Source organism: Lepus europaeus, chromosome 8, assembly GCF_033115175.1.
Source record: "Lepus europaeus isolate LE1 chromosome 8, mLepTim1.pri, whole genome shotgun sequence".
Lineage (NCBI taxonomy): Eukaryota > Metazoa > Chordata > Mammalia > Lagomorpha > Leporidae > Lepus > Lepus europaeus.
The window spans coordinates 17,305,096-17,332,344 of NC_084834.1; the positions used below are offsets into that span (position 1 = coordinate 17,305,096).

Consider the following 27,249-nt stretch of genomic DNA (forward strand, 5'->3'; position numbering starts at 1 on the left):
CCTGTAGCCACTTGCATATCTTAGCAAATCCTCATCAATAACCTTATCTTCAGCTTCTGTTGTTTTAAAATTTACGTCTGAATCCTGAGCAAACTCTCCCTTCCCCTATTCTCCATCCATACACTTAGCTGATGAGAACATAGCTTTAATATGTTATACCTTTTTAAAAAAATGTTTTGTATCTATTTGTAACAAGTTTTATTTATTTATTTGAAAGAGTTACAGAGAGAGACAGAGGGGTCCTCCATTTACTGTGTTCACTCCCCAAATGGCCACAGTGGCTAGGGCTAGGCCAGGCCAAAGCTAGAAGTTTTATCCAGGTCTCCTGCATGGTTGGCAGGGGCTCAAGCACTTGAACCACCTGCTGCTGCTTTCCCAGGTCCATCAGCAGGGAGCTGGATTGGGAGCAGAGCAGCCAGGAGGTAAGGCGCCCTGCTATGGGATGCTGGCATGGCAAGCAGCAAACCTAACCCCTGATATTGAGGTAGCCTTAAAAACCTGAGGCCAAGAATGAGCACTTAGCCTAGTAGTTAAGGCACCTGCACACCATGTTGGAGGACCCAGCATCCATAACTGGCTCTGGTTCTTGCCAGTGCAGACCCTGGGAGGCAACAGTGATGGCTCGAGTAATCGGGTCCCTGCCTCCCACAAGGGAGACCTAGACTGAGCCCCTTGCAGCCCAGCCCAGCCCAGGTGTTGCAGGCACTGGGAACTGAACCGGTGGATGGGAGCTCCCTCTTTCTCTCTGCCTCCCTTTTAAAATTATTTTTAAAAACCCTAACTGCCTAAGTTTTCAAAATAGTAGTGCCATGCTGCAGGGATGGTGTAAGCTGTGTCTTTACCGCCCCCTCTCGCTTGTGGTGGTGCTTGGTAATTATGTGGTGCGTCCCATCAGCCCATCCTGAACACTTCCTACCTGCTGACGTGGGAGTTCTCCTAGCACACACGGCCTTGGGGGCTTAGTTCTACCTTGGGCTGGTTTCCCTGCATCAAGATAGTCCTTCCGGGCGGTGGCCAAGCTGGGAAAGTGACAGTCGCTCCCGTGCTGCCAGGCTGAAAACCCACGGTGTCCGTGGAGGCCGGGATGTAGAGGAGTAGCCTCCCCTGGCGCCAGCAAGCAGGGCGTGCGGGCCTCCGCAGGCAGCCAGCCGTCCGCGTTTCTGATTGCAGATGAGACGTCTGGAATTGTTAGGAAACAGTTTGTGAACGGGGTGGAGTTTTGCTCCTGGCCTAAGTTAAGTGCTTCTAAAAGGAAAAATCCACCCCTGCTTCTTTGGCAGCAACTTTATAGCTTTTATGTTATTTCTTTTTAAAAGCCCATTCTTCCTAAAAACCTGTGATTTCTCCTACTTTTCTCCAACGAGGACTCTACCAAATACCCGTGAAATTTCTGCTAGTGAATTTCCAAAGCTGGATTTGAAAGAGACTCATGGATCAGAACAAAAAATTCTCTAATCATTTCATTAACTATAGTCTTCAGCTACAGCTTCAGTTAACCAATGACTTCAATATATTCTGCAAATATGTTATTCCACTTAAAAATCTATTAGAAAGACTGCACACTTTTTAGTTTCCACTACACAAATAGAGTTGAATGTTCCCTATTTGTTTTTTTTTTTCATTTGCTTATTTTTTTTTTGCCTTTAATGAAAACCTATTTAAAGTAAAAGTCTTTAAGATGGCAGAATAACGTGGTGACATATCTTCACTGGTAATTTAGTATTTGGATATAGGGAGTGCATCTGAGAGATTTCATTAAAAACAGCAAGGTGCCTGAACACCGAGGCTGAGATGTTTTTAATCACAGAATTATAATAATTATACAAATCCCAAGATTTTCATCAGCCACAGAAAAGGCTTCCAGGGCTAAAACATGCTTTAAACTTAATAATTGTGTATTGTTTTAAATTATAGCAGAGAGAATCCTCAGGCCACAGGAAATACTAGAGAGGAGATCTTATGTACTGGATTTGTACGGGAAATTGAGCAATGAACCATTTTGGTGGTGCAGTGGTCTTTGTAAGAGGCGTATCTGCTGGGTCTTAGAATGGGAACACACAGCAGGTGGAAATGCAGATAAAGTCCAGGAGCCTGTTACTCCCTGTGCCTACCACACAGGCAGAATGAGTGGGGAACCCCTCTCTCACTTCCCCAGGGGTCCGAGTTGCTAATTGGCCTGGCTCTCTCTTCCTGTTAGTAAGCCCACCAGCAAATGAGATGACTTTTTGGCCCAGCATTTAGATTTTGGGTTAGGTGAAAAGTATACAAAGAACTGAATTATCATGACAGTGATTAAATATGAGTTCTGCACAGTGGCAGAAGCAGGGGCTGGCATTGTGGCACAGCAGGTAAAGCCACCACCTATAATGCTGGCATCAACATATGGGTGCTTGTTTGAGTCCCAGCTGCTCCACCTCCAATCCAGCTCCCTGCTAATGTACCTGGGAAAGCAGTGGAAGATGGCCCAAGTGCTTGGGCCCCTGCTTGCAAGTGGGAGACCAGAAGAAGCTCTCTGCTCCAGGCTTTGGTCTGGCTAGCCTGGTCATTGCAGTCTTTTTGGGAGTGAACCAGCAGATGGAATATCTATCTGTCTCTCCCTTTCTCTCTGTAACTCTTTTTTTTTAAAAGATTTATTTATTTACTTGAAAGAGTTACACAGAGAGAGAAGGAGAGGGAGAGAGAGAGAGGTCTTCCATCTGCTGGTTCACTCCCCAATTGGCCGCAACAGCTGGAGCTGTGCCAATCCTAAGCCAGGAGCCAGGAGCCAGGGGCTTCCTCCAGGTCTCCCACATGGGTGCAGGGGCTTAAGGACTTGGGCCATCTTCCACTGCTTTCCCAGGCCATAGCAGAGAGCTGGATTGCAAGTGGAGCAGCTGGGACTTGAACCGGTGCCCATATAGGATGCCAGCACTGAAGGCGGTGGCTTTACCCATTATGCCACAGCACCAACCCCTCTTACTTTCAAATAAATAAATCTTTTTTTTTTAAAAAATGGCATAGGCATATGACTCTCAGAAGCAGTCTGTGAAAGGCCCTGGGATGTTCCTGGGAATTTTTTTTTTTTTAAGATTTGTTTGCTTATTTGAAAGAGTTACAGAGAAAAAGAGAGGGAGGCAGAGAGAAACAGATCTCACATCTGCTGGTTCACTTCCCAAATGACTGCAATGGCCAGGGGTGGGCCAGGCTGAATCCAGGAGCCTAGAGCTTCATCCGGGTCTCCTGCACAAGTGCAGGGACCCAAGAACTTGGACCATCTTCTGCTGCTTTCCTAGTCACATCAACAGGGAGCTGGATGGGACATGGAGTAGCTGGAACTCGAACTGGGGCCCATATGGGATGCCAGCATTGCAGGAGGCGGCTTAACCTGCTGTGCCACAGTGCCAGCCCCGTGTCTGAGAATTTCTGAGGAGCGGACAGGAGGGTACAGACACTGAGCAGCAACACACCTGGGGTGGGAATCCCAGCGTGGCAGTGTTTCTGGTCTCTGGACTTCTCCCAGCTTCACCTGCGCCCCCCACCTCCACCCCCACCCCCACCCCCACCATGATGACCTCATCTTCTGTGCACACAGAACTGGGGGACTTAGCTGGCGCACCTGTCCCCTGATCACTTCTCAGTATGTCCCTCCACATTTGGGTGTTGCACATGTCCGCCTCCAGCCGTGTCCCCACCTCCTCAGCAGAAATCCCAGAATTCACCTGAGCCCCTTTCAGGTCTGCCGTGGAGGGGGGCACACAGGTGAACACCTGCAGGCACAAGCGCACAGACCTGCTACATTGCTGTTGGGCACCAGCTTCCTGCCACTGCAACGTCACTGAAGTTCTCTGCCTTCGAGCCACCCCAAATGTGGCCGTGGTGCAGATTTTACAACATGCGTAAGATACAGTGCAGCAAAGCAATCGGTCTCCTTCCTGCTGCCCAAAGAGAGCTGCCGTTCACGCCCTGTCCTGTTCGGCTTTTTTTTTCCTCTGTGGCCGTTGTCCTGTGTGTGCGTTGCCCACCCCTGCACACACTGTTCTGTGTTCTGGCCTTCTACCAGGAGCACCTCCCAGAGCCTTCCCGGGAGGGGGTGGGGGTCTGCTGGCTATCATTTGTGGTGTCACCCTCTTCACTGAGCGCTTTGTGTCTGTTCCCAGGTGCTCCCCTGTCTGCTGCTCGTCAGGACTGGGCGGGGAATACAGGTGTGCAGGCACAGGCTTCATTTACTGCGCCGCCGCAGCCGCCGCCTGGAGGAGCATCCTTCCGAAGGGAGACAGCTGTCCTGGGGCGTGGTGCACTGCAAGGCCCAGAGCCGTTCCCGAAGGACATGGATGGAGGCCGCGCACGGCAGCTCCAGCACCTGCTCCCCAAGGCCTAGCGCCGGCGGGCCTGCAGCGGGCGGATATGCCTCCTGAGTGACGATGGTCCGCAGGGGGCTGCTGGCGTGGGTGTCCCGGCTGGTGCTGCTCCTGGTGTTGCTGAGCTGCGCACTGTCCGTGCTCTACATGCTGGCCTGCACCCCAAAGGCTGACGACGCACAGCGGGGGCTGCCCAGGGCCAATGGCCCCACCGGCAAGGAGGGCTACCAGGCAGCGCTGCAGGAGTGGGAGGAGCAGCACCGTGATTATGTGAGCAGCCTCAAGCGGCAGATCGCCCAGCTCAAGGAGGAGCTGCAGGGCCGCGCCGCAGAGCCGCCACGCCCGGACCTGCTGGCCTTCCTGCGTGCACAGGTGGACAGGGCTGAGGTGCACGCGGGTGTCAAGCTGGCCACCGAGTATGCCGCTGTGCCTTTCGACAGCTTCACCCTGCAGAAGGTGTACCAGCTGGAGACCGGCCTGACGCGCCACCCCGAGGAGAAGCCGGTGCGCAAGGACAAGCGGGACGAGCTGGTGGAAGCCATAGAGGCGGCGGTGGAGACCCTCAACAGCCCCGCCGAGAGCGGCCCCGGCCGGCGTGCCTACACGGCCCAGGACTTCGTGGAAGGTGGGCGAGTTTGGGCAGGGGCCTGGGAGCAGGGGGAGCAGGGGAAGGTGGCTGGGGTCCTCACACCACTCAGGGTGTGGCTGCCCGAGGCTGCCAACAAACAGGCTGTGGTGTGGCTGGTCATGTGACGTGGCCAAAGGCATTGAGCAGATTTTTTTTTTCAGAAGCATCTGTTGACACTGTTTTATTTGGGAGTCAGCCAGAGCTCCGGTCCACTAGTTCACTCCTCCAGTGCTGCCAAGGGCCAGGACCAGGGATTCAATCCAGGTCTCCCATGTGGGTGGCAGGGACCCAAGTGCTTGAGCCATTGTGGCTGCCTCCCAGGGTGCACATTGTCAGAAGCTGGAACTGGGAACAGAGCCAAGGCTCAGACCCCGCACTGGGCTAGGGGATGCAGGTGTTGGCCTGTGGCTTAACCATTAAGCCAAACACCTGCCCTTGTTATCATAGAAACCACAGTGCTGAGTGGATGATTTCATTGTTCCTTGGCAGTAGAAGCTGGATCGTTTTTCTTCCTTTCAAGGGGGAAAATGTATATATATATACATTATATATATATATATATATATATATATATATATATATATATATAACCTTGAAATCCAAGCAGAGTGTGACAGGCATTTTTAATTGTGTCTTTTTTTTTTTTTTTGACAGGCAGAGTGGACAGTGAGAGAGAGACAGAGAGAAAGGTCTTCCTTTTTGCCATTGGTTCACCCTTCAATGGCCACCGCGGTAGGCGCGCTGCGGCCAGCGCACCGCGCTGATCCGATGGCAGGAGCCAGGTGCTTCTCCTGGTCTCCCATGGGGTGCAGGGCCCAAGGACTTGGGCCATCCTCCACTGCACTCCCTGGCCACAGCAGAGAGCTGGCCTGGAAGAGGGGCAACCGGGACAGGATCGGTGCCCCGACCGGGACTAGAACCCGGTGTGCTGGCTCCGCAAGGCGGAGGATTAGCCTAGTGAGCTGCGGCGCCGGCCAATTGTGTCCTTTCTCACGGGCACTTCTCAGAATGGGCCAGGAACAAGCCTGCCCTGTGTGGGACAATTTAATCTTACTTGCTTTTCCTTATAGTGGCCTTGTGAGGGTTTGAGGAGAGGGAGGTGTAGACGGATGAAGTGAGTACCTCCAGTGGCTCAGCTAGCCAGTGGCAGAGCCAGGGTTTGAACCTGGGACTTCCGGCTCCAGGATCCCAGTCTATGAAGACCACATTGCATTGTCTGCGAGTCAGGGCACATGGAAACTGGATGAACAGTTCTGCTTGCTTCATGGCACCAGATAGCCTGGTAGTAACTGGTCTTTGTGTCTAATTCTATGTTTTTATTTTTAAGATATTTTTATCTGATGGGTAAAACAACAGAGATGAAGAGATAAACAGATTCAGAGAGAGAGATCTCCCATCTGCTGGTTTATCCCCCCAAAATGCCTGTTAGTAGCTAGGTCTGGACAGGGCTGGAGCCAAGGAGCCAGGAACTCCATCTGAGTCTCCCATCTGGGTGCAGGGGCCCAAGTACCTGGGCCATCTTCTGCTGCTTTCCCAGGTGTGTTAGCAGGAAGCTGGATCAGAATCAGAGCTGCCAGGACTGGAACCAGTGCTCTAATATGGGATGTTGGCATCAGAAGTGGAGGCTTAATCTGCTACACCACAATGCTGGTCCCAGAGATCTGGTTATTTCCCCCCTGTTTCTGAACAGAATCTACTTCAGCTCTCCCAGTAATACAGCTGTGCCCACCTCACCCAACTCCTGTGTTGGTTATGAGACCACTGTCTCCCGAGTCCACAGACGAGGCGGTCACATCAGAACCCCTCATGCATTCATGCATCTTCTCTTTGGGTACTTTCCTGTCTTAAGATTTTTTTGACTTAATCTGTGTATTGACCCCGGCCACCCACGTGCCTGGCCCAGCCTGGCCATTGCTTCCATCTGGGGAGTGAACCAGCGGATGGAAGATCTTTGTCTCTGTCTCTGTGTCTCCCTCTCTCTGTCACTCTGCATTTCAAATAAAGAAATAAATTTTTTATTATTATTGTTATTTATTTATTTGAGAGAGAGAGTTATATACAGAGGGAGAGACAAAGAGAAAGTCTTCCATCCACTGGTTTACTCCCCAGATAGCTGCAACGGACGGAGCTGCACCAATCTGAAGCCAGGAGCTGGGAGCTTCTTCTTCCGGGTCTGCCACTCAGGTGCAGGGGCCCAAGCACTTCGGCCGTTGTCCACTGCTTTCCCAGGCCACAGCAGAGAGCTGGGCCGGAAGAGGAGCAGCTGGGTCTCGAACCAGTGCCCGTATGAGATGCCGGTGCTGCAGGCAGAGGATTAACCTACTGAGCCACAGCACCGGCACCAATGAAAGAAATCTTGAAAAGATCTTTTACAAGATTAAACTTTGGGTGTGCATATTTTCACCCATTTGTATGAGATACTGAAAATGCCATGTAACAGTCCTGCCTGGACCTGGGAAAACACATGGTGAGCACTGGGCAGAGTTGAAAAGATGATGGTGATGATGATGTGAAGTCACTTTTTATAGTGCTTTATAGTTTGTGAAGCATTTCCACATAGGTTACCTTGCTAGCTGACCCTCAGGAAGAATGACTGCATGTTATTAAAAAAAAAAAAGTTAGCCGGCACCGTGGCTCACTAGGCTAATCCTCCGCCTTGCGGCGCCGGCACACCGGGTTCTAGTCCCCGTCGGGGCACCGGCTTCTGTCCTGGTTGCCCCTCTTCCAGTCCAGCTCTCTGCTGTGGCCAGGGAGTGCAGTGGAGGGTGGCCCAAGTGCTTGGGCCCTGCACCCCATGGGAGACCAGGAGAAGCACCTGGCTCCTGCCATCGGATCAGTGTGGTGCGCCGGCTGCAGCGCGCCAGCCGCGGCGGCCATTGGAGGGTGAGCCAACGGCAAAAGGAAGACCTTTCTCTCTCTCTCTCTCACTGTCCACTCTGTCTGTCAAAAAAAATATAATTAAAAAAAAAAGTTGCCACCGTCCCTGAAGTTTGCAGCCTAGAGCTGCCCACATACAAAGCCTGCCTCTGTGGGGAGCGCTTGCCTTGTGGCCTTCAGTCTGCATTCGTATTTGAACTTGGCTTGCTTCTCTGTGTCCAGTGTCTGAATACACAGCCCTGTGTTTCTCCGTGCTGGCGCCAGCCTCTTGTTCCTTAGTGGTTTCTGTGACAGGTGCCTGACTCTCTGCTGAGGAGCTTTCTCGTGACAGCCACCTGTGCTGTCTGAGGCGTGGCGCACAGCTGAGGTCCCGAGGCAGGTAATCCAGCGTGTCTTCCAGACGTGGTGGAAGTCTACAGAACTGTTCTTGCCAAGAGCAAATAAACACAAACCTTTTACGTGTATTTATACGGACGTGGCTGTCATCAACAGCGTGGCTTATTTCATATCTTTGGGTCTTATCTGTAACACGATTATGGGAAATCTTAAGTCACGGGAAGTGAGACACTGTGGAAGACTGTACAAGTCAGGGAAGCGGTGGGGAGGTAGAATTAATAAAAGGAGTCGCTTTGCCAATAGTGATGTTTGCGAACAAAGTGGGATCCCTGGCACTCGAAGAATTCTGTCATCAACTGGATGACCCTTGGCCTGCAGTTACAAATCCCGATTCTAGCTTCAGAGAGGTGGTTGGAGTGAATTGCTATTGAGAACCTTTTCAGTACTGGTTCGCAGTCCTTCATCTGTACCTAGTTAAGGAGCAAAAAAGAGTGGGAAAGGTCTGGTTTGAGATCTGCCTTCTATAATGGGTTGGCACGTGCTGGGACCTCTTGATGGCGAAGGGCATCTTTCAGATGGCTTATTTGAGTTTCTGAACATGACCCTAGAGAGAGGGATTTTGTGTTTCTGGTTTCAGCTGGCTGAGAGTTGAAACAGTTAGTGCCAACCCAGAGAAAGGGTTCAGGTTGGAAATGGGGGAGTTCCACAACCCCAGAGTTCTAAGAGAAGGCAGTGCACCTGCAGGTGCCCTGTGTATAAAGAGACAATAATGTGTATGGAAGCTTCCAGGGGATAGTTTCTGTTTCCATCAAGAAACTGTTCCCATCTGGTGGCACTCTGACACAGCACGGGGGGCTTCTGACTTTCCTGGTGTCTTTATACCCCTTGAGACTCAGTTTCCCCATCTGTCAATGAGAGGTGAACTCAGGGTCCTCACAGCTCTCCCCACCCCCAGTCTCCGAGCCTGTCTTATCTGCAGTACACAAGGTACTCTTCCCCTCCTTTTCTTGATTGCTTTGCTAAGCAATCATTTCTTCTTTTCTATATATTTATTTTAAAGATTGAGTGATTGGTTTGAAAAGCAGAGTTACAGAAAGAGGGGGAGAGACAGAGAAAGAGATTCCATCTACTGATTCTCTCACTGAATGGCTCTAATGGCCAGGGCTGGCCTAGACTGAAGCCAGGAGCCTAAAATTCCACCTGGGTCCCCCACATGGATGGAAGGGGCCTGTACGCTCAGTCCATCTTCTGTGTCCCCGTCTTCATTAGCAGGGAGCTAGTTCTGAAGTGGAGCACCCAGGACTCGAACTCATATGGGATGCCAGCAGCACAGGTGGTAGTTTAACTTGCTGCGCCACAGTGCCAGCCCTCACCTACTTATTTCTATTGATTTCTTTCACAGGCATATCACTGAGATGTCGCTTTATAACCAACTTAGTGACTTGGGGGAGAGATGGTGTGACAGGCATTTAGGTGCACTTCTGGGCATTTGGGGGACAACCAGGGACATTGGTGCAGAAATAAGGAAGTGTGGGGTTCTGCAAGTGGGTGGCCTCATCTGTGTTTGGGGTAGGGGGGTGGCAGGAGCAGACTTCCTGACAGCATAAGGATGCTTGGCCTTGGGGCCGGCACTGTGCCCCAGCAGGTTAAGCTGCTGACATCCGTGTCACTGTGCCAGTTGAAGTTGCAGCTGCTCCGCTTCTGATCCAGCTCCCGGCTAATGCACCTGGGAAAGCAGTGGAGGATGGCCCAGGTGTTTGGACCCCTGCACCCACGTGGGAGACCTGGTTGGAGTTCCCAGCTCCTGGCTTCCGTCTGGCTCAGCCCTGGTCATTGCGGCCCTATGGGGAGTAAAACAGCAGGTGGAAGATCTCTCTCTCTTTCTCGCTCCCTCTCCCTCTCTCTCTCTCTCTCTGGCTGTGTAACTCTGCCTAAAAAATAGATAAAACAGATCTTTAAAAAACAAAAGCCGTTCTCAGCCTTCGTCTGCAAGGGAAGCAGCGGTGGCTGCCCTCGGCACTGTCTTCTGGAACCGCCTCTGGGGTTAATTAGTCATCCCTGAGCAGGTGATGGTCCCTGGCCCATCCCCTCCATCCCTTCCTCCCCTCAATCTGTCTCATTTGTGTTGCTGATGCTCTGTGTTCCTACGAGGAAGGAGAAATACTTTCCATTCAAAAACAGAGCTAGCAGTGTGTGTAAGGGGTTTGAGGCTCCGTTTTGTAGTGCAAAATCTTCCTGGTGTTGGTGAGGGAGAAGGCGGCCCAGAGCATGGGGATCCAGCCCCTGGGCTCTCGGTCGGGGCCCTGCAACCAGAAATGCCCAGACTGGAATCAGTGACTGCTGTTGCGGGAGACTTTGGCGTGCTCAATGATTGTGCAATAAATTTTGCATTGTCCTCTGGGCCCTGCAGACTGTGTGGCCAGGCCTGCCTCCAAGGTTGAAAGGACGGGAGGGAAAGGTAAATGGGAAGAGAAGTGGAGTGGAACTCTTGGCCATGTGGTCTGGGCCCCTCTGGTGAGGGTGAGCCCTGTTGACCTTTGTTGGGCTGTGGCCGACTGGCAGGACCTGTGCATGGAGTATTTTGTCCCAAGACTGCAGAAGCTGGCAGCTCTGACTGTTGGGAGTTTCTCCATCCTTACAAAAAGCGATGTAGGTCCTAGGGGATGTTTTTCTCCCATCTAGGTACTAACCAGGCCCGACCCTGCTTAGGAAAATTCAGGGGTGGGATGGCTATAGACCCTAGGGGATATTTTTCTAATTGAGCTGCACCTGTTCCACCTGGCGTAGGTTTCACGAGGAGAATGTGTTGTCAGAGAGCATGTGGGATGCCAGGGGGTGTCCAGGATGGAGGAAACTGGCTTTTGCAGGAGTGGTCGGCCAGGGCTTTGTGGAGGAGGTGCCTGGCCAGGGTCTCACACACACTGGAGGACGTGTGCCCGGCAGGGTGCACCAGGGGGAGGAGGCCATTTGGACTCAGCTGCAGGAATGGCACAACCGGATGGGGCGGCAGGCACTGCTGCTCAGACTCCAGCCTGCTGTGCCACACTGGGACATGGTGTCCGTTGGGAAGGAGCTGTTGTTTCAACCAGGCCACCAGCTTTTCCTCAGTTTGGGTATGGCTGAAGGCCTCGGTCAGCCTGCGTGTGTGGGGAACTGACGTGTGTGTACAGTGTGTCCCAGCTCAGGAGGGGCTGTGAATGGAGGAGAAATCTGGGGCAGGCCTGAAGTACCTGCCACCTGCCCACATGGGGAGGCAGGACTCTGAGTGGTTGAGGGTTCCATGAGGGCTTCAGCACTGGCAGCTGGGTAACTGCTGGATGCTCAGGGGTTGTCTGTTCCTGGGTAGATGGCCCAGCATCTGTCGAGTCTGAGTCTGGTTCTGGTGATGCTTTTGTGTCTTGGATTTTTTTTTTCTTTCTTATACCTCTTACTTTTTGTTGAAAACCAGACACCTTGTGTAGTGAGTAGAAACCAAGGTAAATGGTATTCATACCTGGAAATGGTTTTTCCTTCTGGGCCTTAGGTGTAGTGTGTGTGTGTGTGTGTGTGCATGTGTCAGTGGGGGCCAGAGCAAAGGAAGCAGCTCACCTGCACACACTCCTTGGATTACAATAGGCTGTTCCCAGTTGGTTTAAAAATGTGAGTGTCACCAATGTATTTTATAACCTGTGAACGGCCTAGCTGAGCCCCGCCTCCCTTACCTGTGCTTAGAACACTTACCCCAGCCTGTTTCCAGACAAAATCATTCACTCCAAGCCTATTTATGGTAAGTGTTGGCTGTCTTGTGTAACTTACTGACTACCAGAAAGAAAAAGCAAGAGTTGAGGCCGGTTTTGTGGTGCACCTGCATAAGCTGACACTTGCAGCTGCTCTGCTTCTGATCCAACTCCCTGCTAATGTACGTGGAAGACGGCCCAAGTGCTTGAGCCCCTGCCACCCATGTGGGAGACCAAGATGGAGTTCCGCGCTCCTGGGTCAACCTGGCCCTGCCCTTGCTGTGGCGGCCATTTGGAGAGTGAGACAGTGAGAGTGAGACATGAGAGCATGCACTCATGTTTCTCTCGCTCTCGCTCTCGCTCGCTGTCTCTCTCTCTTGCTGTGTCTTTCAAGTCGGTGAAACAAAAATTGTTAAGAAAGCAGTGGTTGTGTGGATGGTTTTTTTTGCAGCATCCCGAGTAAGTTGAAGCATCCCAAGTCAAGACACTGTGCCATCAGGAGCTGGGCTGGGCTTGAGGTTTGCGGTTGCTGTGGTTACCCTCGGTTCAACCCTGGTATCTAAATTCCTGCAGGCTGTTGTTTGCTCTGAGCTTCGCAGTGTACCTCTTCCCTCAGACGTGCCTCCTCTGCGTGGCTCCCAGCACTGTTCTCAGTTACTTGCTGTTCAAGCTCACTAGCTATGCAGGGCAGTGGGGCTGCCTCTGAGCTTCTCTGAGCAGGCTCTTTGTCCCTGGTCATGGAACATTCTCCTGTCCCGCTCAGGGGAAGAGGGGAGGCTTTCTTATCCCCTCTCCCAAGCTGCTGTGAGCATCACCAGTTCTCCAAGTCTGAGAATGTTTGCTAACCGCCCCCCCCCCACACACACACACCCATCAGGTTTGCTTCCACTGCAGGGAGATGGGGGGGGAGGATCCAGTGGGGGCTTCTTGCTCACTGCCCCCCCCCCCAGGTCTACATGGAGTTGAGACTTTCTTCTGATCTTTTCTGTGAAAAACTAGTGGGGTTCTGGGGAAAGCCTGCAGCAGGGTGCACACTTCTGCATGTTCTGCAGCCCATGCAGCTGCACGCCTGGCCAGCCCACACTGGGCCCACACCAGCTGCTTGGCATCTGATTGCCATGGCCAGGTGCGTTTGCCTGCTGAGCGAGGACTCTGCTTAGATTTGGGGCCAGCCGTTTGCTTTGTGGACTTCGCTCTGCACTAAGATGGAAAACAAGTTTTGCACTTGAAGTCTCCTTTTGTTGTGAGAGATACTTACTCAATCCAGTTTATTATATCCTGGAGCAGGTGCAGAAGTCCAAAGCTGCTCTTTACAATTATAATTTAAAACCTATTGATTACTTTGTCTATTTACGCTGTTCTGCAAATCAATAACCTCTTCTCGTAACTTCAGAACCTAGAGTTGGCTGCCATGCACTGTCCAGCAGTTTAAAAGAACAGAACTGCGTTGATGCTCATAAGTGGGGGTGTTGTGGCAATGACCCCCATCAGGAAGTACATTACTAGAAGAGTTACTTTGAGTGAAAACCTCAAATCCTGTGTTCTGGGTTCTATGACCATGAATCAAGCATATGTTGTTGGATTTTTTTTTTGTTGTTGTTATTTTTGACAGGCAGAGTGGACAGTGAGAGAGAGAGACAGAGAGGAAGGTCTTCCTTTTTGCCATTGGTTCACCCTCCAATGGCCGCCGCGGCTGGCGCACTGCAGCCGGCGCACCGCGCTGGTCCGATGGCAGGAGCCAGGTGCCTATCCTGGTCTCCCATGGGGTGCAGGGCCCAAGGACTTGGGCCATCCTCCACTGCACTCCCTAGCCACAGCAGAGAGCTGGCCTGGAAGAGGGGCAACTGGGACAGGATCGGTGCCCCGACCGGGACTAGAACCCGGTGTGCTGGCGCCGCAAGGCGGAGGATTAGCCTAGTGAGCCGTGGCGCCGGCGTTGTTGGATTTTTTTAAGGTTTTATTTATTTGAGAGGTAGAGTTACACACAAAAAGGGGGAGAGAGAGAGAGAAAGGTCTTCCATCCACTGATTCACTCCCCAAATGGCCACAATGGCTGGGGCTGGGCCAAAGCCAGGAGCCAGGAGCTTCTTCCAGGTCTCCCATATGGGTGCAGGGGCCCAAGCACTTGGGTCATCTTCCACTGCTTTCCCAGGCCATTGCAGAGAGCTGGATATGAAGAGGAGCAGCTGAGTTGAGAACTGGCACCCATATGGGATGCCAGCACTGCAAGTTGAGGCTTAGCCCACTGTGCCACAGCGCTGGCCCCAAAACATGTTGTTTTTATAAAACTGTAACTTATGGGGCTGGCATTGTGGTGTAGCAGGTAAAGTTTCTGCCTGCAACACCAGCATCCTATATGGGCACCAGTTCGAGTCCCAGCTACTCTGCTTCTGATCTAATCCCTGCTAATGCACCTGGGAAAGGAGTAGAAGATGACCCAAGTCCTTGCCCCTGTGCCTACGTGGGAGGCCCAGAAGATGCTCCTGGCTCCTGCCTTAGGCCTGATTTTGCCCTGGCCATTGCAGCCATTTGGAATGTGAACAAGCGGATGGAAGTGCTCTTGTGTTCTCTCTCTCTCTCTCTCTTTCAAATAAATACACAAATAAAAACACAAACAAAAAACCCCTCTAACTTGTACCGTACGCCCATTCTCTCATTATATTAATTGTGAATTGGTTGCACAAGTCTGTAAACATCCTAAAACTTCTTGTGCATTTTAAATGATAAATTGTGTTGTATGCAAATTATGTCTCAAACAAGCAAGTAATTTAACTGAATAGGATAAAAATCTCTGTCCAGAAAAGGGGGCTGGGGTGGAGAAGCTAAGAAAGTCTTTACAAGGCTTTAGTAACAGGTGAGTGGTGGCTGGGCTCTGAGCTGAGGGCGTTGCGGTGAGATGGATGGGGAGGATGGACTCTCGTGTGTGTAGGGCGCTTTGCTCCTGCACGCAGCACCCACGTTCCAGGCTTTCCCACAGCCAGTGCTCATGGGCAGTGCATGAAGGGCACCTGTGCTGTTCTTTAGATGACGGCTTTGTCGAGAAGGAATTTAGACAGCTACGCTCTTTATTTCTGTAAAGTTCTTCCCACTACTTCCATGCCAAACCAAAACCTTCTCTGGTGAGTACACGCTGGGCAAGGCAGGGCAGGGCAGTGGGGTAGCAGCTAAAAGAAGACTGGCATCGTACGTTCACCATAAAGTTAATTCAACAGACAAGTGTTGCAGAAAACATCTGTTTACATTGTTTTCTGTTGTAACCAAGTGACTGCCAGAAAGATGAGCTTCGAACTTGGAAATAATTTTCCAAAGAATGCTATCGCTAGATTGAGGCTAAACGTTCCAGCGCGTTAGCCCAAAGCATCGTGTGCCATTGCTCAGTGGGTGGCAAAGGCTGGGGCACTGGATTGGCCGGAGGGAACAGCTACAGCATGAACACAGCTGGGGCTCCAGCTGCATGGTGGTGGACTATGTCACATCTGGAAATCCTTCAGGGCAAAGCCAAGTCAGATGGGAGTGTCAGGCTGGGCGCAGGCGAAGCTGGCCACCCGTCGGCAGGCTGGCCCCAGCAGGGTGCGTGGCCCAGCACAAGGGGGCTGGACCTGGATGGAGCTTTAGGGTTCACATTAGGCCCCAGGAAACAAACAGCAGGTGCATTCTGAGTGAGGAGAACAGGGGAGTGTGCTGGAAGCTGAGCAGACAGGAAGTTTACCACCTGGGGTAACTGTTCACTTGGGTTGCTGAATGTCTGTAGACACCCAGAATAGCTCAGGGGGCATTGCTTGATCTCAGGACCAGGGCTGTGCTCTGACCCAAGCTACGTGCTTCCTTAATGCTCATGTAGTTTGTGTTTTGTTACTCAAGTCCTGTAAATTTCTCGACATTTTCTAAAGAATTCTTACTGGTTACCAATATCCCTGTAAGGCTACAGTGTAAACACATTATTCATTTTCAAGTTCACGGCCAAACCTCTTTGAATTATGAATATGTTTATGGTCAATAAGTAAAGTTTATTAATGGTACAGAGGGTGCTTTGGCCTTCCCTCCATGTTTAATGAAATCATTAATCTCTGTAACCTCTGCCCAAAAACTAAATTGCCCTGGAATTCATGAAAGATTGCAGACTCCATGGCCTCGTACAAAGCTGATGGAATATAAAAGTGCATCTCAGTGCCCTTCAGTCAATGCCACGAGTGTATTCAGAATCAGCCATGTCCTCCATAAACTAGTGGACAGCACAGACACGTTCCACACGCCAAGAGTGACACGTAAGAAGAGCATGACTGAACAATAGTTCATGGTGTGTTTTGTGTTTCCTTTATGAATTCATCTGCAAATGAAGGCCTCCCTTGACTGTATATCCCGGTTGTTGTAAATACTGCCGAATATAAAGGCTGATGTCGTTTGCTTTGGCTCTGTCCCCTGTGGAGGGTACATGGGCCACACGGTAGCTCTATTTCTAGTGTTTCTGAGGCACTTGCATAGTTCTTGTAACGGCTGTACTAATTTACATTCTCACCAACAGTCTACCAGGGCTCCCTTTTCTCCACATCCCTACCAGCGGTGTTTTTTTTTTTTTTTCTTTTGGGATACTAGCCATTCTACATGGGGTGAGAAGATATCTCGCTGTGGTTTTGATTGGCATTCACCAGTTGGAGAACTTGATATCCCATGAAATACGCCAGGATGCAGGAACACCGGTTCTCACATGTGCAAGCCTTGGAAGTAGACCCCGAAGAACAAGAGCGTAGAGGCTGGGAAGGCTGGGAAAGAGCAGGGTTGGAGCCAGTATGCCATGTGCAGTAGAGGACTCCAGTTTACAACAGCCTATTATGTATTTTTTTTTTTTTTTAGTGTTTTAACAGATGCAATTTAGTTCATAAGTACAATTCAGAAAACACAATGATAATCCCTTACTCCCTCCCTCTCTCCTTTTTCCTTCCTTCCTCTCTCTCTCTAGTTTTTGAGATAACATATTCTTAATTTACATTATAGTCTAGGACTTAACATTCCACTAAATACAGAGTTCAACAAGTATAAAGTAAAAGGACTCTAGTTCAGCAGGAATACCAGCAAGAGCTTTAAATGATAATCAGCACCTCGCTCCTGGCTTCGGATCAGCGTGGTGCGCCGGCCGCAGCGGCCATTGGAGGGTGAACCAACAGCAAAGGAAGACCTTTCTCTCTGTCTCTCTCTCTCACTGTCCACTCTGCCTGTCCAAAAAAAATGATAATCAGATGGAAAGATAACCATCTCACCCCATGCAGTAAGTTTTAAAGTAATCACAAGTCATTAAAATCATAGTAGTTTAGCATTCTTAACCATTGGTTTGACAAAGGTAGAAAACAGTTTGCCAACTATTATGTGTTTTAGAAGAACTGGAAGAGGAGTTGGAGGGTTCCAGACCCCCCCAAAAAATGCATACAGAGGTAAGAAAGCTGATTACCCTGATTTGGTCATGACACATTTTTCAGTTAAGCGTTGAATTACCACTGTGCCCCATGAATATGCACAATTAGTTTGTATCAGTTAAAAAGAAAAAGTTGGGGACTGGCACTGTTGTGTAGAAGGTTAAGCCACTGCCTGCAGTGTTGGCATCCCACACAGGCACCAGTTCAAGTCCCAACAGTTCCACTTCCTATCCAGCTCTCTGCTGATATGCCTGGGAAAGCAGTAGAAGATGGACCAAGCACTTGGGGCCCTGACACCCGGGTGGGAGACTTGGAAGAAGCTCCTGGCTCCTGGCTTCAGCTTGGCCCAGCCTCAGCCATTGTAGCCATCTGGGGGAGTGAACCAGCAGATAGAAGATATCTCTGTTGTCACTCTCTCTCCATCTCTGTATCTCTGCCTTTAAAAGAAATAAATAAGACTTTTTTTATAAAAATATAAATCATTTGCCCACTTTTAATAAAAAAATTTTTAAAGCTACACAGAGAAACATGCAAGTTCTCAGACATCATGAAAAATGGGCAAAAAATGAAAAGATCACAAACGGGCACTACTGTCTGAAAGGTGTTCAGGTTTTCTGCCTGAGGAATAGAGAAAAATGAAAACAAAAGTTGAATATTAAGCTGCCACAGTTATCAAAGCTGAGATATGATGTTGGTGAAGATGGACGAGATGAAAATTGACACCTAGTCATGCGAGCATACAATGATAGAGCCATTCTCTAAGGTAGTTTGTAACAAAAGCCTTCCAAGTGTATCTTCTCTAGGAGTTTCACTTCTTAAAGCTTATTCTCAGAAATTTCCATGACTATTTATATCCAGAATATTCATCCCAGAAGTATTTGTAACACTGAAAAGTTAGAAACACCCCAATGTCTAACAATAAGAGACTAGAAAATTCTGTAGTGTCTACTTAATATGTGACAACTAGAATCATTTGATAAATGCTAAATAAAATGGGGCAAAGTCTTTCTATGAGCAAAGCTATCGTTTTAATTGTGGGAATAATGACAAAGTTTAGGTCTACACAGAGGGAAAAGATTGAGAGATGATAACACTACATGAAAACATTTTAAGTTATTTTTTTCTGAGTGATGGAATTATTGGTGATTCGTATTCCAGACAGTCTGCTTTGAACATCTGTTACTGTTACACCTTGCAGTAAAACGACATGATTGACATGGGCGCAGGATTCAAGGTGGTGGTGTCCGCGTTTCCTTCCAGCTGCCTACTCCACCAGGAGGACCCAGAAGGGAGAAGTAAAATTACAGATCATGGCTCAGCCTTGGCCAGTGTCTACCTTATACCCATGCTGGAGGAGGCAGCCTGCGTGGTGGGGCTGTTAGGAAGCTGACCATCAGTGTTTTGGACACCTCTGAGCAGAGCCTCCTGGAGCCTGAGCCCCACGTCTGCCTTGGCCGGGGTGATTTGCAGATACCTGCTCTGGAGAGATCCACTGAGCATAAATCTCTGAGCAGGTGCAGGCTTCCAGTGGGCTCTGCAGAAGACGCCAGGGCTCTGTCTTTGTGGTCCCCACCTGGCAGACCCAGCTGCCACGGTGTTCCCAGCCACACTCCCCTTCCTTGTGGCACCTTCCTAACTGTTTTAGCCCTCCCACGTGCCTTTAAGTGGTGCGGAGCTTGAAACGACAAGAAAGAGGTCAGAATACTGCTTCCTTCCCCTCCAAAAAAAAAAGAGAGAGCCGGCGCTGCGGCTCACTAGGCTAATCCTCCGCCTTGCAGCGCCGGCACACCGGGTTCTAGTCCCGGTCGGGGCACCGATCCTGTCCCGGTTGCCCCTCTTCCAGGCCAGCTCTCTGCTGTGGCCAGGGAGTGCAGTGGAGGATGGCCCAAGTCCTTGGGCCCTGCACCCCATGGGAGACCAGGATAAACACCTGGCTCCTGCCATCGGATCAGCGCGGTGCGCTGGCCGCAGCGCGCTACCGCGGCGGCCATTGGAGGGTGAACCAACGGCAAAAAGGAAGAGCTTTCTCTCTGTCTCTCTCTCTCACTGTCCACTCTGCCTGTCAAAAAAAAAAAAAAAAAAAAAAAGAGAGAGAGAAAGAGAGAGAGAGAGAGACCCTACCATCAGCAGCGAATTTTATATTTTTAGCCTGTTTCTCCCTGTTCCCTTCCTTCCCCCAAAACGTGCTGTGAGGTTGGTGTGTGAAACCAATGTGAGCTGCCATGGCCCCCGTCCGTGGCTTCCATCTGTAGCCAGGTTTGTGTGTTCTGCCATATATTTAGAATGCCAAAATTAGCAGTGTTCTACCTGCAGCCAAAAGGGGAACTGGAAAATCAGCTGAGAGAACAGGGCTATTGATGAGGACTGGCTGCTGGGACTAGGGCTGGCTCATAGCCACAAATCCCAGAAGTTGGGGGTGTTTTGTGGACTTCAGGAGAACAGATGGTCATGGAAGGCAGCTGGCTCACGTGGCGATCAGACCACAGAGACAGTTGGTCCATTCTGAGGCTGTGGATACCATTCCAGGCCTGGAAAGACACTGTGGTCAGAAGGCACAGGGATGGCCGGCGCTGCGGCTCACTAAGCTAATCCTCCGCCTTGCGGCGCTGGCACACCGGTTTCTAGTCCCGGTCGGGGCGCCAGATTCTGTCCTGGTTGCCCCTCTTCCAGTCCAGCTCTCTGCTGTGGCCCGGGAGTGCAGTGGAGGATGGCTCAAGTGCTTGGGCCCTGCACCCCATGGGAGACCAAGAGAAGCACCTAGCTCCTGGCTTCGGATCAGCACAGCACGCCAGCCGCGGTGGCCATTGGAGGGTGAACCAACGGCAAAGGAAGACCTTTCTGTCTCTCTCTCTCACTGTCCACTCTGTAAAAAAAAAAAAAAAAAAAAAAAAAAAAAAAAAAAAAAAAAAAGAAGAAGGCACAGGGCTAGAGGTTGTGTGTAACTGTGTTATCACAGCTGATAGATATCCTCAGCCCAGCTTGGCTGTCCAGATAAGAGGTTGAAGGGGAGGTTTCTGTTTTTAGTTTCACATTGGAGACACTTGACTCTGTTTAACAGGGCTGGAGGAAGATGCCCTTGTATTAGGAGCCAGTGAAGGTGCAAGGTGGGATGCCTGGCAGCACAGTGCACCGTGCACTCTCTTTCCATAGCATCTGTGCTCTGTAATTGGTGATTAAGCTACCTGGGAACCCCACTAGGCTGAGATCAAGTATAACACCCTCAAGGCCTCACACCTGCAGAATGCCTGAAATATAGATGTTAATGAAATAAATTCAGTTAAATGGATACCTGACCTCAAAGGGGAGGTGTGAACAAGAGGGCAGGCAGAGAGGCCGGCCACGGAGAGGAAGAGGAAGGTCTCGTGTGAAACCAGAGGAAAGGACAACCCTACAGAGTGATGAAATAATTTTTTTTTCTTTTGAGACAGAGACTAGGAATTTCAATTCTAAACCTATGAAAGTGGGTGTTCAATGAATGATTGACAGTGATGATCTTCCTGCACCTCTGTGCACTCTGAGTGACTTTAAAGGGTGGGTGTTGCTGTCTTAGTGGTGGTCCTGATTTTCCCACTTGCTCGATCCCATCTCCTCTCTTCCAAGGATGCCCTGTGCCTGTCTTTCTCTGCTATTGACTTTATATTGTTTTAAAATATTTATTCTAAAAGCCAAGTGATGGGGGGAGGAGGGAGGGAGGGAGGGAGGGAGAGAGAGATTGCATCTGCTGGTTCACTTCCTCAGATGGCTGCAATGGGGCTGGGATAAGCTGAAGCAAGGAGCCAAGAACTCCATCCTGGTCTCCCACAAGCATCCAGGGATCCAAGCACTTGAGCCATCTTCTGCTGCCTTCCCAGGTGCATTAGTTGGGAGCTGGACCGGAAGCTGAGCAGCCAGGACTCCAAGGGGCACTCAGATATGGGATGGCATCATGGAACGCTGGCATTGCAGGCAGTGGTGTTGCACACTGTGCCACAACACCAGCCCCATGCTCTTGGCCTTCTTAAGCGAGCTGCTCTTCCCATGTCTCAGGTCTTTATCTTCCTGTAGGAAATACACCATCTGTCATTCACGTGGGGGTCATGGTTTCTTCCTAGCCATTATGTACTCCATGGCTACTGCATAGAACTAACTTTCAAGAGCCCTTGCTCTGTATAGAATGAAAGGTCTCCAGGTTCGCCGTGGCTGGTGGGCAGGGAACATTTGTTAGACAAGCCCATCTCTACTGTCTTCTAATATGAGGCTGCTTCAGACAGTTTGTGGAAAACGGCATTACAGGATACGTTTATGTTCATGGAAAACGTTTGAAGTACACGCACATGTCCTGACCAGATCTCTGAACTTAAATCTCAGTGGGACCACGTAGCTGATGTGTCGTGAACGCAGAGTGCTTTACCTCTCAGATCCTCAGTCTCTGTCCCTGTGAATTTGGTGTTAATGCCTACCTCGTGAAGTTGTAAGCAGTGTACAAGTAGGAGTCACTACATGTATGTCCATGATGGCATGCATGGAAAAATGCATGTTAGTAGTACCATGTTTATTTGTTGGTAGGCTTTTGGGTTTATGTAGAGTCGCAGAAGTTTTTAAATGGTTATCATTTATTTTAATTTATTTGAAAGAGCAATGGAGAGCAGTGTTTTCCATCCTTTTTTAAAATTTTTTTTTCTTTTCTTTTTTTTTGACAGGCAGAGTGGATAGTGAGAGAGAGAGAGACAGAGAGAAAGGTCTTCCTTTGCCGTTGGTGCACCCTCCAATGGCCGCTGCAGCCGGCGGATTGCGCTGATCCGAAGCCAGGAGCCAGGTGCTTCTCCTGGTCTCTCATGCGGGTGCAGGGCCCAAGGACTTGGGCCATCCTCCACTGCCTTCCCGGGCCATAGCAGAGAGCTGGCCTGGAAGAGGGGCCACCGGGATAGAATCCGGCGCCCCAACCGGGACTAGAACCTGGTGTGCCGGCGCCGCAAGGCAGAGGATTAGCCTGTTAAGCCATGGCGCCGGCCTCTTCCATTCTCTTATTCACTCCCCAATGCCTGCAACAGCCAGGGCTGGGCCAGGCCAAACCTAGGAGCCAGCAACTCCAGCCAGGTTTCCCATATGAGTGGCAGGGACCCAAGTACTTGGGCTGTCACCCACTGCTTCCCCAGTGCATTAGCAGGGAGTTGGATCAGAAGCGTGCAGTAGCTGGAACTCGAATGAGACACTCTAATAGGGGACATGGGTGTCCCAAGAGGCAGCTTAACCCAGTGCACCGCCATGCCCACCCCACAGAAATTTAAAGAGTCCTTCCTTCCCTGGCTGCTCATATCCGCCCACACAAACTCTTGATTTTCTCTAAGGCACCGTTAGATTAATGGTAGATTCATTCCCCTTGCTGAAATCATCTCCAAAACATCATTTACACCAGGGCTGAGCCAGCCTGAAGTCGGGAGCCAGGAGCTTCATCTGGGTCTCCTAGGTGGGTGGCTGGGGCCCCAGTATTTGAGCCATCTTCTGCTGCTTTTCCATTTCCCAGACCATTAGCAGGGACCTGGATCAGAAACAGAGCAGCCAGGACATGAACTGGCACCCATATGGGATGCCAGTGTCATAGGCAGTGGCTTCACCTGCCACACCACCACCAGCCCCATCACTGGAGAAGTTTTGAGAAGTTCTGTTCACAGGTTTGACATTCTGTTCTCACCCTATGTTAATATTATGTTCTCAGTGTCATATTGAAATATCTATAGGATATTAATCCTAGTTTTGTACATAGAGTGTGTTGGGGTGAGAGTTCATCCCTTGGGAACTGTGTGACATGGGACATGTTGACCTGGAATGAATGCCCATCTACATTCATGCCTGGTTTGGCCTGCCTGGACCTGGGAGGTGATTCTTTCTCATTTTCCCATTGTAAAGCCGCAAGCCACCTTTGATTAGAGAGCACCGTGATTTGGGGATCTCTGTAGCATTTCACAAATGGGAAGTCATAGTGGGGTGATATGGGGAGGAAGGCCAGGCTGTAGGCCGAGGAAAGGCACTTCAATGCCGAACACGCCTGTGAACAGTGGACATGAAGTCAGCACCTTAGCACTGGCTGATGGCAAACGGGCCCGGGCTGTGGCTTCCCCTGGAGTTGCATCAGTCAAAGCCTGGTGGCATTTCTTCTCTGGCATTTTACCTTGTTCCTGTTGACTTTGCATTCATCATGATGATTGCTATGAGGTTATAGTTTCTGTGCTCAGAGCTCAGGGTCTCACCCCTTGCACTTGGTGCAGGCCTCACTGTGGGCTTTGCACCCTAGCACCCTGTAGAGGGAAGGCCCTTGGTCCAGCCTAGGCTGTGTCCGTGGGACCTCCCCGTGCTGGAGGCTGGGCAGTCAGTACTTGTTGGATCTGGGTCTGGCTTGACTAAGCAAGAGCAGCGGGAGCGGGCACTCGCCCGTTTATTTTCAGGCACTGTCTTTCCTGTTAGGAGGTGGACTGCTTCTATCGAGGTGTCGGCTGGAGTGAAGTTATTTGTCTTTCTAAGGCGATGCTGTGTTTTAGGATATTAATGTGATAGATGAGTCTCTGGGGCAGAACATGAGTAAATGTAAAGCAAAAGCTCTCGGGAATAAAATTTAAGCTCTTTAGACTTGTCAGTTTGAAAAAAAAATTGAGGTGATTCTTCAGAAGGCAAGTGCTGTCTGAAAGCAGAGCTAGCATCTGAGTGGAGGCTGACCCTCTTCCCCAAGAATAACGGGAAAAGGATTGCTCTGCCTGGGCTTGCCCAGAGGGATGCAGGGGATCCAGATATGGGCTCCCATAGGCGTGGGGCGGGAGGCAGCCTGGAGTTTGCGCTCACTTCACAACTGTTGTCCAGCACTCTTTGTGTGCCGGGCACCACCCAACCAGGCACTGGGAATCTGGCAGTGAAAGCCCAGGCTTAGAGACAATAACCGTAAACCAAACAAGAAAACCACACAGTTCGAGAAAAGGAGATTCCCTTTTCCAAGGGAAAATAAATGTGTTTAAGAGAGGTGTGGGGTGCTGGAAGGATAGTTGAGTCTTAAAGGAGACAGACAAGGCCCACCAGGCAGCACGAAGACCAAGCAATTCAGCCATTCTTGTCTCTGCAGGTGCACTGGAGCCCACCTGCCCTGGGAGGCCAGGAGCTGCAGCAGGGCCTGAGGCAGGAACAGCAGCAGGTGCAGTCAGGGAAGTGGGGGTGAGGCATACCCCATGGGCCCTGTAGACCAGTGTGGCACCCTTGGCCTCTACCCTCAGAGAGGTGGGAAGACTGGCAGGGTTAAGCGGAAGGTACCTGACTTGGTTTTCATGGGATTTTGTTAGAGGGATGCTGTGTTGAGAATGGACTCGGGTGAGGCCAGGTAGAAGCAGGGAGCGCATTAGGCAGCTCTCACACACGGAGGGGGAGAGTGACCAGGGCAGCAGCAGAAGGGTTAGAAGTGGTTGGATTCCGTGCACATTTTGAAGATGAAACCAGCGTGATTTTCTGGGGAGGGAGGCAGCACCCCGGGGCAGCTGGGCACCTAAAAAGCCAAGGAAAGAGCAAGCAGGCACAAGCGGCGAATGCTGGGGCAGGTAGAGCGAGGTAAGAAGTTAGCGCTGACAACCCGGGCTGGGGAGGACGTCCTTAGTGGAGGTGGGGGCGAGAGAGGGAAGACGACGAAGTGGCTTCCCCCAGCGTGAAGGAGAGGGGAGGGGTAGAGCAACAGCCCTGTGGTGTTTTGTGTGTGTAGTCAGGGCTGGTGTGTGTGTGTGTGTGTGTGTATCTGTGTATTGTATGTGTATATTCAAGGGTAGGAGTGTATATATTTTATTGTGTGTATATATTTGGGAGTAGGTATGTGTGTGTATTTTATTGTGTATATGTTCAGGGGTAGGTATGTGTGTGTATTTTACTATGTGTATGTGTTCAGGGGTAGGTATGTGTGTGTATTTTACTATGTGTATAAACTTGAGGTTAGGAGGTGTGTATATATTTTATTGTGTGTATGTATTTGGGAGTAGGTATGTGTGTGTATTTTACTAGGTGTATATGTTCAGGGGTAGGTATGTGTGTGTATTTTATTATGTGTATAAACTTGAGGTTAGGTGGTGTGTGTATATTTTATTGTGTGTATGTGTTAGGGGGTAGATGTGTGTTTGTTTTATTGTGTGTATATATTTGGGGGTAGATGTGTGTGTGTGTTTTATTGTGTGTATGTGTTTGGAGGTAGGTGTGTTTGTATTTTGTTATGTGTATGTGTTTGCAGGTAGGTATGTGTGTGTATTTTATTGTGTGTGTATTTTATTGTGTGTGTGTATTTGGGGGTAGGTTTGTGTATTTTATTGTGTGTATGTGTTTGTGGGTAGGTAGGTGTGTGTGTTTTGTGTGTATGTGCTTGGATATAGGTGTGCGCATATTTTATTGTGTTCAGGGGTAGGTATGTGTATTTTATTGTGCATATATGTTGGGGGTAGGTGTGTGTATTTGATTTGTGTGTGTGTTGGGGGTAGGTGTGTGTGTATTTGATTGTGTGTGTGTGTGTTGGATGTAGGTGTGTGTTTATTTTATAGTGTGTATGTATGTGGGTAGGTATGTGTGTGTATTTTATTGTGTGTGTTTTATTGTATGTGTTTGCAGTAGGTGTGTGTGTATTGTGTGTATGTATTTGGGGGTGGAGTGTGTGTGTTTTATTGTGTGTGTGTGTTTGGTGGTTGGTTTGTGAGTATATTCAGCTGTAGATGTGTGTGTTTTATGAGAGACTTGAGAGATGTAGAGTTGATGGGAAGAGTTCACTTGTGAATGCACACATGTGTTTGCCTGGATCCTATCAGGAGGATGTGATGTATAGAAAAACAAAAGATCACTCCTGCCAACATTTTAAACCCTTAGAAATGATTTTGATTCCTCCTAGGTGTGTGTGTTTTGAAGTGACTTAGGAGGACACAACACTGTTTTCTCTATAATCTCCAGCTTGTCACATGAAATAAGCTAGGCCCTTGGTTGTCGAATCGAACCCTGAATCGCTCCTGGGGTGTCAATGTCCTGGTGATGTGAGACCTTGTCGACTGACACAGTGGTGCGTGCTCAGTGCTGGGTACTGAGGACACACTGTTAACTATAGCATTTGATTCTACCAATGTCTGCTTGGGGGCGGGCATTGGCACAGCCGCTAAGATGTCAACGGGGGATGCCCATGTTCCGTATCTGAGTGCCTGGATTCCAGTCCTGACTCTACTCCCGATTCCAGCTTTCTGCTGATGCTCACCCCAGGAAGCAGCAGGTGATTGCTCATGTGCCTGCATCCCTGCCATCCTCATGGAAAACCCGGATTGAATTCCAGGCTCCTGGCTTAGGCCCAGCTGAGTCCCAGTTGCTATGGGCATTTGGGAGTGAATCAGTGAATGAGATCTCTCCCTCTTTCTCTCTTTCTCTCTCTCTCTCTCTCTCTATCTCTCTGCCTTTTGAATAAATAAAATCAAATAAAACATTTTCTTTTAGGAATGTCTGATTATTTCTGGTTTTGGACTGCTTCCCAGGGTGATGCTAACATCTACCTGGGCATGTCCCATGCTGAGGTTCAGGGGTCAAGGAGAGGTGTGTGTTGCCTTTGGTGAGGAGCTTCAGCAGGGATGGTTGGCTAGAGACCTAGAGACCTGTGACCCTTATGTCATTGCTACCTGGCAGGCCTTCGAGGTCACACCTGTCCATAGGTGTTTATTGTGCTCCTGCTAAGAGCCTGCCTAGGGCAGGGGTGGGAGACATCTCTGGTCTGGCCCTGCCAAGGCAACCCGAGGCAGGACTAAAAACTCAGTAAACCTGTAGCAGGCTCATTTTTAAGCTGATAATTTTGAATGGCCTGTGGATGATGTTATAAACACCCAAATGGCCCTTGGCAGCAAACAATCTCCCATCCATTGGACTAGAGTGCAGTAGAGATTTTTAAATAAAAATTTTCAATATAAAATACTCTAGTTGGGGAGATGAGA

At 49.9% G+C, this 27,249-nt stretch overlaps 1 protein-coding gene across 1 annotated transcript in view; it reads left to right on the forward strand.

Annotated features, from left to right (window-relative positions):
* CSGALNACT1 (chondroitin sulfate N-acetylgalactosaminyltransferase 1) overlaps nt 1-27,249 on the forward strand; it is a 318,818-nt gene that overhangs the window by 223,439 nt on the left and 68,130 nt on the right. The window contains exon 3 of the mRNA XM_062199429.1: nt 4,137-4,962. Within this exon, the coding sequence (XP_062055413.1) occupies nt 4,401-4,962 (562 nt within the window). The 5' untranslated portion in view covers nt 4,137-4,400. The remainder of the gene's footprint in view (nt 1-4,136; nt 4,963-27,249) is intronic.